The 14171-nt window shown below is 35.9% G+C and overlaps 2 protein-coding genes across 3 annotated transcripts; both read left to right on the top strand.

Annotated features, from left to right (window-relative positions):
• The first annotated feature begins 1142 nt into the window (after nt 1-1142).
• LOC104231437 (cinnamoyl-CoA reductase 1-like) lies at nt 1143-5714 on the top strand. Its single transcript, XM_009784438.2, has 6 exons — nt 1143-1536; nt 2057-2223; nt 2722-2907; nt 3213-3375; nt 4955-5144; nt 5402-5714. Exons 1-6 carry the CDS (start codon nt 1416-1418, stop codon nt 5532-5534), a joined length of 960 nt encoding a protein of 319 aa, XP_009782740.1. The 5' UTR covers nt 1143-1415; the 3' UTR covers nt 5535-5714.
• A 2728-nt stretch (nt 5715-8442) lies between these two features.
• On the top strand, nt 8443-13702 carry LOC104231440 (uncharacterized). 2 transcript variants are annotated; one of them, XM_070172452.1, is made up of 8 exons: nt 8443-8971; nt 9181-9304; nt 10483-10612; nt 11737-11773; nt 11907-12144; nt 12321-12430; nt 12670-12768; nt 13226-13702. In XM_070172452.1, the coding sequence occupies exons 1-6, from the start codon at nt 8750-8752 to the stop codon at nt 12416-12418; spliced, it is 849 nt and encodes a 282-aa protein (XP_070028553.1). In that variant the 5' UTR covers nt 8443-8749; the 3' UTR covers nt 12419-12430; nt 12670-12768; nt 13226-13702. The 2 variants fall into 2 exon arrangements, with proteins under 2 accessions (XP_070028553.1, XP_070028554.1); XM_070172453.1 differs by having other exon boundaries at nt 12042-12144; nt 13226-13364.
• Nucleotides 13703-14171: the final 469 nt, after the last annotated feature.

The following is a 14171-nucleotide window of genomic DNA, read 5'->3' as shown; positions in this document are numbered from 1 at the left end:
CGTTACATAAAGTGACACATTTCATCGTTACGTAACGACTGATTTAACGATACGATCCAATAAAATTGAAGTAACAACCAAAACAAACATTGTATTTAAAATAACAATACGATACGATACAACTGGTAACAACCATCCAAACAAGCTGTTAATATACACCAAAAAATATGATTTATTACAAGTTGCAAAACTTTTTCATATCAAAATGAAAAAAAAAAAGAAGACATTTTAAAAGTTATCATTAGGGGTGTTCATGGTACGGTTTGGATCGATTTTTCCCTAAAAAGAAACCAAACCAAGTAAGTCGGTTTTTCAAATATTAGAACCAAACCAAACTAATTAAGTCGGTTTTTTCTCGATTCGGTTTATGTCGGGTTTTGTCGGGTTTTCGATTATTTGTCGGTTTTTTCTTAAATATAAGACATACACCACTAAACACATATTCCAGCGACCACATTTTTAACATAACACTATCAAATCAATTACCCTTTGAGAAATCTATTATTTACTAATATATATTGATGATAATTGAATCAAATAGTGATGAATAATTTAAGGACTCAATTTAAAAAATATATTTTTAACATGAAATGGATTCTTACACTTAACAAAAGAAAACTACCAATCAAACTAGAATATAAAGGTAAAAAACTATACTAAAAGTGTAAACAATTAACATTCACCATAAAATTTTTGAATCTTTGTAGAAAAATATACATATATATAGGTGTAATAATAAATTTGAAATAGATATTCCTATAGTCGGTTTGATTCGGTTTTTCGGTTATTTTTTTGATTAAAATTAAAACCAAACCAAATTTGATTGGCTTTTAAAATTCAAAACCAAAACCAAACCAAAAAGTATCGATTTTCTTGATCGATTTGGTTCGATTTTTCGGATTTTTATCAACACCCCTAGTTATCATCATGACGTTGCAAATATGTGAAGTTTATGAAATTTAAAATGCACCCGTTTGACAAGAGGGGTTGCTCTGATGGTAAGCAACCTCCATTTCCAAGCAGCATTTCCAAGCAAGAAGTTGTGAGTTCGAGTCTTCCCAAAGCAAGTTGGAAAATTCTCCGAGGGTGGAAAGTTCTCGGAGGAAGGGAGGGATGACGAGTTTTTATTTGAAAACAGCCTGGGGTAAGGAACGATTGAAAAAATTTCTACCAACTCTGAAAACTTCCAATGGAATCATATTTTAATGGTTTTAGATCTACACGATGCAAAAGGACATGTGTTAGCCGTCGGAAAACAGTAAATTAATACTATATGAATGGTCCCTAATGCTTTTTCTTTTGTTGAAGACAATGATTTATAGACAAGATCGAGAGTGAGAACAGGAAAAGCAAAAGCAAAAACACTGCAACAACTTCATTTGCTCCCACAAAGAAGAAAAATTAATAACAGAACAATGGCGTTGACGGGTGAGAAGTGCAGAGTGTGCGTAACAGGAGCAGCTGGATTTATTGCTACGTCGCTGGTGAAGCTTCTCCTTTCTAAGGATTACACTGTTCATGGCACTGTTAGAGATTGTAAGTAATACCCTCTCCGTCCTAATCTATGTGGTGGAGTTGAGTCCAGTTTTTCTTTGATTGCGATTTTTGAAAATCATCTGCCTTTTACAAGAGGGGTTGCTCTGATGGTAAGCAACCCCACTTCCAACCGAGAGGTTGTGAGTTCGAATCTCCCCAAGAGCAAGGTGGGAAGTTCTTGGAGGGAAGGATGCCGGTTTTTATTTGGAAACAGTCTCTCTACCCTAGGTAGGGTAAGGTCTGCGTACACACTACCCTCCCAAACCCTAGTAAGTGGGATTATACTTGTTGTTGTTGATCTGCCTTTTACATATTTTGAATTGTGACTTGTACTTTTTACGTAGCTTTTAAATATATTAATTTTGTTTCAAAAAATTTAAAGATTATATGTCCAAATTTAGGGAAGTTTGATTCTCGAAATTCGACCATATAAATTGGGACAGAGGGAGTAGTAATATGTAAATCTTATTCTAAGTAGGTAAATATTACTGAAGAGGCTTTATTGTAAATGAATTTGCAGGTGAGGAGTATTCTCATTTGATGAATCTTGACAAAGCTGCTGAGAATCTAAAACTTTTCAAGGCAGAGTTGCTAGATTACGACTCGCTTGCTGCAGCCATTAAAGGATGTAATGGTGTCTTTCATCTTGCTAGTCCTGTTCCTTCTTCCTCTGTACCAAATCCTGAGGTATTTATGAATTTGCTATTACCTGTTAAATTTCTTTATTTCTGTCCACATATGAAAGAAAAATAGCTTCTCTAAACATCTAGTAGAGAGTAAACTTATTCACATTGTTGATATAAATCACATCCTCTAGTTTCACTTTGTAGATCTTCAGATATCATGAGTGGCATCTTCACAAGCAGTAGGCTAACTTTAATACATGTTATTAGTTGTTGAAAGCGCTTAGAGGTATATTATGAAAAAACAAGATGGTGAATTTATATTGGGACTTTACTTGATGTACTATTCCAAAAGTTTTCGGAGGGTGATTAATGATATTATGATAAGAGACACTATGTAGGAGCTCCACGATCTGGGAGTTTAAGACATTGGAAAATCAGGTCCGTGCCAGGATATAAACGATCTGCAATTTCTAGATTGCTTTTGTATTCCCATTATGTGCTAGTTCTACCCAAAAATATGTAATATATCTTCTTGATATGTTCGGTTGCTTGGTTGCAGGTAGAAATTGTTGAGCCTGCAGTAAAAGGCACACTTAATGTTCTGAAGGCAAGTTCTGAAGCAAACATCAAGAGGGTTGTTTATGTATCTTCTAATTCTGCTCTTGACTACAACCCCAACTGGCCAAAGGACCAAGTGAAAGACGAGACTTGTTGGTCGGACAGTGAATACTGCAAAGCAACTAATGTAACTTCTTTTACTGATGCAAGTTAATTTTCGAATTTGATTTTCTGGGGACATTATAAGTTTTTTTAATTGAATAATCACATATTTCTTTTATGATCGGTAATAATCAACATACTTCTTACATACAGTATTTAGTGTTGGTAAAGTAATTTATGATTTGAATCTTGAATGCTTATTTAGCTAGAGCAGTTTCCTGTCTTATTTGCTTAGTTTTTGAAAGGTAATTTCAGATTTGAATCTTAAATGCTTATTTTGCTAGAGCAGTTCCCTATCTGATTGAATTTTTTGGTTCCATCTTCATGCAGAACTGGTATAGTTGTTCCAAAACGATGGCTGAGACAGAAGCTTGGTCATATGCAAAACAAAGTGGACTTGATCTTGTAACTGTGCTCCCAACAATTGTATGGGGACCAATGTTGCAGAAGACAACAAATGCCAGTAGTTTAATTCTCATTAAGCTGCTGAAAGGTACCAACAAGGCATAGTTAATACCTTAGTGTGTGGATGTATCTGCATTATTTTTTCTATTTCTACATCTCTGGTTGCATGAATAGGTCGCTGCTGAATAATCAGAATTCACTTTCCCAAAATCCTTTTTAAATTTGTTCTTATGAACATGGGCATACGTTTAGTATGCAGTATTTGTCAAATTCTTTGCTAATGCTTAAAATGCCAGAATGATTTATATGTGCAACTATAACAAGTCTTGCTGTATTTTGGTTCTCCCAAATACTTCTTGCTTAACTATGAGTAAGAGATTATTGAAAGCAAAGAAAATGCTTAGCATCTTTGAGGCATATTATCTAAGCTGGAAGTGGAGATTTCTATAGTATTATTTCTCCATGTAGATGGGTTAGCTGAATTGCTTTGCAGCTGTGGCACATCTACCTCAGCATGAGATTTATGAGACTCTGGGTAGGTTTATTGTAGGTTTTTATGCTTAATGTGTTGGTTGATGGTGGCTAGGAGTTTTTGTCCATAACATTTAAAGAAAGTAAGAAACTAGTTATTTTCAATTCAGCGTACTAATTATTGAGTTCTTCCTTATGTATGCATTCAACTTATACCCTCTGATGTTTTGGACAACTGTGGGAGTCTTTCATGCTTCAGTTACCAAATTTGGATCCAGTATCCTCCCTTTGACCAATTTATTTTTTTCATAATTATGTAATATGATAGATAAACTGTGTCACTTCTCCATTTGCCAGAGGCGGAGCCAAAATTTGAAGTTTATAGGTTCTGAATTTTCCATGGAATCCATAGCTCGTCTTTGTTATTGGTTCGCAATTGAATATTTATACATATTTAATGAATTTCTTAGAAAATACAGTGTCTAAGCAAAAGTGACTGGGTTCGGCCGAACCCGCACCTAGTAGTCTCGCTCCGCCCCTGCCATTTGCCCTTCATGTATATTGCACAAGTAAATTTTTTTATTATGTGTAGAATAAAAAATAAAGAAATATGAGAGAATAAGTAAAGTTTTGTGCTGTATTTGTCATTTGATAATGTTTAGTAGGCCGGTTGGTCATGATATAGTCTTGTTTACAAGCATTGCTTGGTCTATGTTCTCATCCTTCTCTAATGGTCTAAGCATTGCTTTAGCCATGAAGTCTGGAGTATATTGCTTGGTTAGATAAAAGACATCCCAGCTACTATGCAACAAATAGCTACTAAACGTTGACTTTAATGATAGTAAATGTTAATTTCCTTGTAAGCAAACAAATTGACCTAATAATCATGGAAATTATGGGTAACTGATTGAGAATCTTGGAATATACATTTTCTGAAACATACAAACTTCCACCTATAGGGATATACCGCAACCCCTCTATACCTACTTCTTCTGTTGTAACATTAAACCTAAAGGGAACACAAGCGCTTAAAAATTCTGTCCGCTTAGTTTTGCAATACTTTGCGTTTTCTTATGTTGATGGCTTCATGTGTTGTTTCTGTGCTTTCATTCATATGGATTCGTGGTCATGGTTCTCTCATTTTTTCACTTGAAGTGACTGACCTCCCTCTCTTCACTCTTGTGTCCTTCATGTAGAAGGATATGAAGAGCTGGAAAACAAGACCCGGTTTATTATAGATGTACGTGATTTAGTTGAAGCGCTGGTGCTGGTTTATGAGAAACCTGAGGCTGAAGGTAGACACATATGCATGGCTCATAAAGCAAAATCACAGGATTTGGTTGACATGCTGAAGAGACACTACCCCAACTACAAGTATCCTAAACGGTGAATTTCTCTTCATTCTACCTTAGGCTTGGAATGTAGTGTCCTATTTCCTGTGACTGGTTTAATGAAATCGGACTCCTCTTATGAGATTTTGATTTCGTGTTTCCAGTGTGTGTTGTTAAGAAGTAACAAACAAAATGCATTATGAATTTGGTCTATTTGATTGGTTCTGTTGATAAGTGTTCTTGTTTTCCTTCTACATAGAAGTTCCTCATTTATCTGAATCTGTTGTCCTAAAAATACTGTTTATTTTACAGCTTTACCAATGTGATGGAGGAAGGAGGTTATAGCACAGAGAAACTGCAGAAGTTGGGTTGGAAATGTAGGCCACTGGAGGAAACTCTAATTGATGCTGTTGAAAGTTATAAACAAGCGGGCATTCTTGATTGAAGAAGAGAAAATATCAAGTCCACCTTTTTACTTATTGTAATATTCATTGTGGTACTTGCCCTGCCTGTCTTTCAAGATAATACTCTTGCGAACTAGTATCTATATGTAATAATATAATCTGGATTGAGGAGGTTATATTTTACTCCTTTTTGAGTGCTATTTCTTTGTTTTGTTGTTGTTTTATTTGCTCTCACTTGGGTTATTGCAGAGGCGGAGTTAATATTTGAAACTTATGAGTTCAAGATTTCAATTCTTTTAAATTATTGGGTTCTAAATTACTAATTTATGTATATTTAATGAATTTCCTAAATTAAATATAAGGTTTGAATCAAAGTTACTGAGTCAAGCTGAACCCTGGCGGGTTATTCATTTGCACTCATGGAACACTGATATCCATGAGGTTTACGTTGGAGTATCTAGAGCTTATTGAGAAAGTAGCCTTAAAAATAAGCTTTTTATGGGAAATATAGAAGTTTATATAAGCTTTTGGACAATTCGATATAAACATATCCGAGAAGCACCTAGTAATCAGGGGCGGATTTAGGGTGAACACCCTTCGCCGAAAAATTATACTGTATATATAAGGCAAAATCTGTTTTTTATTTCTATATATTAAGTTTTGAACACCCTTGACACAATTTGAAAGTGTAGTTTAGTGGTCAAGTAAGTCCAAAATCTACATAAGGTCATGGGTTCAATTTCCACTAGCTACAAAAAAAATTTTGAACCCCCTTCGTGAAGATCCTGCCTCCGCCATTGCTAGTAATTGTCACCATTCATATTAATACTAGGCTGGAACACAACATTTGAGCGGGGAATTCGCATGCTTATGTTTAATAAGCTAATTGTCAAGAACATGAAAATCAAGACAAATTTAAGAACCTTCCTTAAAGAATATTTGTACGATATACATACAAATGTTTATGTGTGTGTGATTGAAACCAAGTTCTAAAGTTGTCATAAATTCTCATAAATATTACTCCATCAAACAATTGCTTATCTAAATTATGCAATCTTTTTACTGTTCGGTTTGATCCTAATTTATTTCGATTGACATGGTAAATTGAGTTTGAAAGATTCAAGTAATAAAGTGCCATAGTTGGCATAGTAGTATATAAAAGGGGTACAAGTGGGGAAGTCTTGAAACAAAAATCACAATTATTTGGATTAATAAAGAAAGTATGAATGATGCTAAGGATATGATGGGATTGATGAGAGTTTTATATTCTTAGGCCCCGTTTGGTCATGAGTTTTGCCAAAATAAATTTGGGATTTATTTTCAAAACTCATGTTTGGCCATAAATTTTGCCTACATTTTGATAAAATCCCAAATCCCAAAATCACCCCAATTGCTGATTTTAGGCCAAAATCCCAAAACTTGGAAATTATATACATGTTTTTTCAAAATAAAGTTGGAAAATATGTTTTGAAAACACATGTCCAAACACATTTTCATCTTCAAACCAAACTTCACCTAAATCAAATTTTTCAAAACAAATTTGAAATCTTTGACCAAACGCTAACTTAATCAAAGGTTGTAGTTTCGAACTTTACGAATAGAGAAACTCTTATTAAGGAACGCTTCTTCTTTTTAATAAGCTTTGTGTGATGTAAATTGAAATTAATCGAACTAGTTAAATTCGAATATAAAAAGGTAATTAAAAAGGGAAAAAAGAAATATGACAAATAGGGAAAGCTAGAATACGATAGAGGAACCATCAAAGGATGTGGTGCAGTAGATGTGACTGTTCCCCTTAATTAGAGTTTCGGGTTCGAGCCCTAGGTATGGAAAAATCCGTGTTAGGGAGTAGGGTTGTGCACGGATCGGATCAGATTTAACATATTTCGGATTCGAATTTCGGATTTCGGATTCTAGAAAATGTAATCCGAATCCGATCCGAATTATATCGGATCGGATCGGATTTTAAAGTTTGGATCGGATCGGATATCGGATCGTATTATTATGCCTCAAAGTTAAACTAATATGTATATTTTCTTTGTAAAAGAGGCAATACATTAAGAAAAATTCATGTTTATGCAATTATGAGAGTACTATGGTGCCAATATAGCTAAATCTAGCAATTGTAAAGGTAGTAACTTGGAGGTTGATGTAAATTAAAGTGTAGTATTTATACATGTCCTAATAATTTCGGATTTCGGATTGGATTGGATTAAAATATACCAATCCGAAATCCGAAATTTTAATAAACATAATCCGAAATCCGATCCAATCCGAAATCCGAAATTCAAAATTGAATGGATCGGTTCGGATTTCGGATATCTGATCCGAATGAACAGCCCTATTAGGGAGCGCTTTCGCCCGAATGAGGCCCTACGCGGCACGAATCCGGATATAGTCGGGTTTCAATGCGAATACCTAAAAAAAGAAAAGAATATGATGGAGGAAGAGAGAGAAGGAGTGTAGGACCATAGAAGAAGGTGCCCCAGCTGCCCAAAGCTGACCTACCACTACTTCCCATTGCTAAAAATAAAGAGAGTATAAAGCCGTTAAGGAGAGAAATCCATTTGTTTTTCACAGTGCAATTAAAAACGATGATGATTGAGTCACTTGCTCCTTCTCCTTCTATTTCTACTGTTATGTTATGCTCTGTTTTTCTCTCTCTCCATCATTTCTCACCAATTCCAATCACAATTCTTCAAAATCAAATCCAATTTCCTTTCTTTTACTGTTCCACTTCTTAGGATCCGCCATGAATGCTTATTAGCCTCAGTTATTATTATTTTTTTCTCACTTTTTTAACTTGTCGTGCTCTTCTTTGTATGATGATGACCCAGCTTCTTCACCTTTTTACCCCACCCACCCCCTCTTCTTCTCCTTCTTACTCTGTTCTCTTGTACAGCTGATCCACCCTCCCCCATTTAAAAACCCCACCTTGACCCTCCTTCTACCTTTTGACCTACTAATCTCTCTCTTTTTTAGTTCTAGGGTTTCCTTTTTCTTCTTGATCCTTTGTTTTCTCTTCCTCTCCTCCTCTTTAGCTCTCGCTTCAAACCACCCTTGTCTTGTTTTTGTATATTCCTGTAGATTTTCACTATCTTTTCTGCCAATTTTTAGGGGGTTATTTTCTGTTTATAATGAGGTGGGGTTTTTACTTGATCAATTTTTGTATAACGTGAATAGCTTCTTGTTTCTGGTCTAAAAGTAATATTCCCTTAGTTCTTCTTTCTTCGTTTTTCCAATAAAATTTGGGTTTATGGCTTATCAACAACAGCAGGGAGCAGTTGGGGGTTCAGGTTCGGCTCCATTTTATAATTCTCCATTTGGGGACACCACTTTTACTAAGGTCTTTGTTGGAGGCCTTGCTTGGGAAACTCAGAGTGAAACCCTCAGGCGATACTTTGAGCAGTTTGGTGATATCCTTGAGGCTGTTGTCATCACTGATAAAAATACTGCCCGATCCAAAGGCTATGGCTTTGTCAGTCTCCTTTTGTTTGCTTTACTTTTCTCCTTTAATGTTTTATATTTGTTTACTGAATTTGAAAAAGATTACAATTTTTTTTACTATCTTTTGCTTTCTCTTTCTTTTTACGGATAAAAAAATGGTCCATTTTGCTAAATCATTTTAATTGCCTGCTATAACTGAATGACATAGTTTCTGCAATGGTATTTCTATGGAGGGTTTAGGTGACTTTCCGGGACCCAGAGTCCGCGAGGAGAGCGTGTGCTGATCCTGCTCCAATTATCGATGGGAGGCGAGCAAATTGTAATTTGGCTTCGTTAGGGCGACCTCGGCCTACTGTGCCATTTGGTATTGTAGCTTATTTTGGTTGAATGCTCTGCTCTATTCTATAATATCATAGTTGTTCCATCGAGTTTCTTTTGCACATCTAAGCACTCTGATGACCTCACTAATAATGTCAAGTGTTGCTGGATGACTTGTTCTTCCATCGCTTTCAATTGTATTTAGCTTGTGGATTGTTTTTCTATTTGTTTATATTTCTTCTTGTTAAAATTGCATGCACTCCCAGCTTATATAAGAAAATGTATGATCCATCTTAAGCTATCATATGGTGGAGATATTGTTTGAGATGAAGAAATGGAAAATTGAGGGATAAATTGTCACACAAGTAAAAAGAATTTGAGAAAGATAAGCCTTGGGATTGATACTCAGTGGTGTAATAAAGATAGTAGGAGGAGTGATAAGAAGCTAGTACTGGAAAATGGAGATGAAGTTTTGTATTTTGATAATCTTTCATTGAACTGAAATGATCGGCTTGACTAGACGATTGAGCATGATGAAGTGCATGTGATTAGTAACCGTGCTTCAGAACACTCTTTAGTCTTTTCTCCTGTACTAACAAGAAATTATCCCTCATGACAAAGCGATGCAATGAACTTTGGCCCATTGAACAACTCCCTTGTTTGCTGAAATGAAATGCCTGATTTTTGTAACATAACAGGTGCAATACGTTTAGAAAAATTCTTTAATTCTTTGCAAATTCCCTATACCTATCTACCTCCTCGGTGATGACGAGATTTGCTCTTCGAATCCTCCAAAATTGATTGATAAAAAAGATACACCACTAGCAAGCTTAGTCAATTACTTATCTGGCCTTTTGCATAATCGACGTGGACAGCTGTTTCCTTGGCTTCTCTCTAACACATTGATAATCTTCGAAATTAGGGGAGCTGCAAAGTTCCCTCAATGGCTTTTTATATGAGTAATTGTGAAGCTGCCTGAAACTTTTTACAAAAACATCAATAAGGATCATCTCTTTTAAAAGGATCCTGTGAAAGATGATTTTCATGGCAGGTTATGTGTTTGACAGAGATCTAATACCACAACCTGATCAGCTTCAAATAAATGATAGATAACCATTATTATCTTTTATGTCACATCCGACCCTGAAAAAGGGAAGAAACCAAAAAGAAAAAAATGCTCATTCTTTCAAGTGCATTAGCTTATTTCCACATTATTGGATACAGGACGTCCGAGGTCATCAACTCCATTTCCATCAGGTTTACCAGCTGCTCGGGGTGCTTATGTTGGAAGCTTTGGCTACCAGCAACCGGTTTCTTATGGCTACCAGCAAGGCTTGATGTATTCTCCCTATGGGTAAGCTGTGTGTCGAAGGCATGCCTACAGGTCTCCACAATTCACATATAAATTTGGAAGAAAATGACTAATTAGACTACGCAAGATTCATTTGCACTATACCCTTCTACTGGAATGTAGACCTTTCCTGAATCATTTGAATTTTAAATGTCATAATCACATAATTTCTTTCATGCTGTAGTCGGATTACAGATTCCATTCTAATGGTCATGGCTATGATTCATAAGTTAGTCAGAATTTTGGCTGCAGCCAACTTGTGACAATTTTCTCAAATCTTAATCTGGTGAACTGTGTGACATATAATAATTAGTGTGCCTGAGAATAATAAGATAGTTATTAATTAAATTATTACATATAAATATTTTGGAGTATAGAATCTTAAATTATATTAGCTCGTTATTCTTGCTTGTAAACTACAAGCTAGTGCATCGTTTACCTTCATATTGCATGTTTTCAGATGCACATTAGCCTGCCCGTGGCCATTAAAAATTGTGTTCAAATGTGACTGCTTTTGCTGTTAAATGATCGCATATTTCTGGGCCTCCAATTGCACAAAAATTAGGAGCCTATTATATTTATAAATGTTTCAGTATTGACATGTTATTTTTATTTTATTTTAAGTTACCCAAAAGAATTATTACCATTTGGAAGTAAACTTATGGAAATGTATTAGCTAGGATGCCTGAATTATCCCATTTTATAGTAGAATCATAGGGGGGAAAACATCAAGATAATTGGCTGTAGGAGAAAAGAAATTCAGTAAATTAACTTATGAGCATACTGTTTTTGTGTAAGGCAACAATATCATAAATCATTAGCACAAAGAGAGACTGCGTTCTTTTTTGAATTTCACGAGTTTCTTATGTGCATGCAGAACAAATGGTTTCACTCGTTTTACTGAGAAAGAGCACTAGATTTCACCTTTTTTTCTTAGAAAGAACCTTTTACTTATTCATAATTAAAAATTAGTTCATTCACTTGATGGACCTTAGACCTTTATCTTGATTAGTCATTTGTTAGTACATTTCTTCACATGGAGTTTGGACTCATTTATATTTGTGAATTACATTTAAAATCGCAGCTCTTAGAAAGCATAGTTAGCTCTATATTATTTATTAATGCAGGTATGCAACATATGGTGCGGATTATGTTTACCCTCAGGTTAGTAGCACTGCATAAATGGAGACATTACAGTTTATCCCTTTCTTTCTTCTGCAGTAAAAAGGTTCAAGTGCAATTTTGTCTTGACAGTGTGAGACTCAATTTTGATGCGTACTGTAATTTTATCCGATAGGGTGTTTACAATCCTTATGGAGGTCAACAGTACCTTCCTATATATGGTGTACCTGGAAGTGTTAACACAACAATGTATCCTTACGGCCAGCTAAGTCAGGCTGTTCCTGGAAGTCACAGTTATACAACATTGCAGGGTTATGCAGTGCCAGGTCATCAGATTCTTCAGTTTGGTGGGCCCAGTGTCAATGCAATGACAGCTTCATCCATTCCAACTATTCAAGCACCATACCCAACAGGCACATCTCTTTTGTTTGTATCTTATATATATGCATGCATTGTAGCCTTGCATATCTTTGACGTTAATCTGTATTCCAGATGTATCAACATCTAGGAAACATGCTTTAACCTCATCTATTTCTGTAGCTTGGCCTAAAGTTGGCAGTATCATAAAGCAACCATTTTTTGTTTTTAGGTGTCGGAGCGCCTGTTACTCCACAGCCACAGTTTATACTACCTACTCATTCTCCTCAATTTATGCAAGGTAGCGGTTCTGACCAAAATGCAGGGTGATATTTTATCAAGGTAAAAGGTGATTCAGACCCAACAGAGTGTTAATATATTTAGTTACCTTATTAGTATAGGGATTGATTATCTACCATATTATGCATAGCTTAAGATTCCTGTAAGGAACACCTCTTGTACAATGTTAATCAAATTAATGAGAAGTCTTTTTATATTTTCACACGCTGTATGTATTTGCTTCTTGCAAGTTGCAACCAAAATTTTCCTGCTGATGTTTGTGTTCTACTTTTGACCTTTAGGTAATCCTAGATTGCAGCAGGACTAAAAGAAGCAGTACTGCTACTTGAGAGGCGGGCTTTCAATCTAACCTTGCAAATTGTTCACTTTGCATTCTAGGGGTACTGGATTTTGCTTTTGGCTTAACTTTTTTGTTTCCTTTAAATTCTCTCTCTCTCTCTCTCTCTCACACACACACAGAGCTGCCTCTCCCTCTTTGTCATCTATCTATTATGGGTTTGTTTTTTGGTGTTTGGGGGTGGGGGTGGGGTGAGGTCAGTTGCATTTATGAGGAAACGATGAGGATCAAAACAGAAAGCAGGCCAATTAGAATGAGACAGAGGAGGTAGTGTGTTTCCCACAGCTTGAAGTAGTTCGGGCTTGGGGTTTCTCCTCTATGCAAGAGACCGTATATTAAAATCATTATATGGTTTCACCTATCCCTAAAAAAGAAAGATAACATATTATAGGGCTTCTTGTACAGGAAAGTTTATGTTTCTCCTAGGTAACTCATGTCCAAAACTGTTTGCTTGTTCAACTCAACTGTCTTTAGTCTTAATGCTATTTGCCTTGATGCAGGTTATAAAAAAGTCAAAGTCAATACTCACCATGAGAGCTCAATGTCTGAGTCGCTCCTGATGATTGAGTGAGGAAACATGGAAGTTGCGGATTGCACTTCCTTCAACATCATCATCTTATTGTACTTGCATTCTGCCAGTGTTGGGATAACTGGCAGAGAGTCATTCGACGTCATGCATTTGAGGGATGCTGGAATAGGTTTCTGGCTCCCTCCCTGTAGCAATAAATAAACACTGTAAAAATTCACATCAGAATCAACATATGATTCTTTCATAGTCAAAACTCCCCAGCATGTTTGGGTGTGTAGATAGTCTTGAGTGTTGGTGCATCATACGCACTGTGTTTAAAAGTATTCTCAAAGTCTTGTGCATAAAACAATCTTTAGTCTTTTAATTGACATTCATTCTGTAATTTGGATTATTTATTGAGAGCTCAGCTCTGAAGTAAGTAGCTTCAGGATCTCAAGAACACGGGAAATATGTTATTGCACTGTTTATTCTGTTTTGTGTGTGTGTGTGTTATCACCATTGATGGTGACATGACCCGCCGACCGCGCTAACGCATCCCATAATTTGGAGCATTTTGGGTGCAAAGCAAGTTTGGCTAAAGAAGGCGACGGGGCACAGCAGACTTTGCAACTGAAGTTTATATTATATGGATCAAAATCATAAGAGAAAAGTTGTCCTCTTGCTGTTTTTGCCTGGGATTCAAACAGAAGTAACTGAATTTCGTTGAAGTTTTGGTCCTAATGATTCAATATGTGCAAGTACTTTTGTTCAACAACAACAACAACAACCCAGTGTAATCCCACAAGTGGGGTCTGGGGAGGGTAATATGTACGCAGATCTTACCTCTACCCCGAGGGGCAGAGAGGCTGTTTCCAGGAGACTCTCGGCTCAAGAAGGCAACAAGAGACACTATATTAGTACTATCAATAGACTCATAA

This window comes from Nicotiana sylvestris, chromosome 4, assembly GCF_000393655.2.
Source record: "Nicotiana sylvestris chromosome 4, ASM39365v2, whole genome shotgun sequence".
Taxonomy (NCBI): Eukaryota; Viridiplantae; Streptophyta; class Magnoliopsida; order Solanales; family Solanaceae; genus Nicotiana; species Nicotiana sylvestris.
This window is presented reverse-complemented; position numbering and strand designations above follow the sequence as displayed.

Bases quoted from the DNA above. Each gene is read 5' to 3' on its own strand.
- LOC104231437 (XM_009784438.2), top strand. From the start codon at position 1,416: ATGGCGTTGACGGGTGAGAAGTGCAGAGTGTGCGTAACAGGAGCAGCT. The intron at 1,537-2,056 runs GTAAGTAATACC...ATGAATTTGCAG, and splicing joins TCATGGCACTGTTAGAGATT to GTGAGGAGTATTCTCATTTG. The intron at 2,224-2,721 runs GTATTTATGAAT...GCTTGGTTGCAG, and splicing joins CCTCTGTACCAAATCCTGAG to GTAGAAATTGTTGAGCCTGC.
- LOC104231440 (XM_070172452.1), top strand. From the start codon at position 8,750: ATGGCTTATCAACAACAGCAGGGAGCAGTTGGGGGTTCAGGTTCGGCT. The intron at 9,305-10,482 runs GTATTGTAGCTT...TATTGGATACAG, and splicing joins TCGGCCTACTGTGCCATTTG to GACGTCCGAGGTCATCAACT. The intron at 12,145-12,320 runs GCACATCTCTTT...TTTTGTTTTTAG, and splicing joins TCAAGCACCATACCCAACAG to GTGTCGGAGCGCCTGTTACT.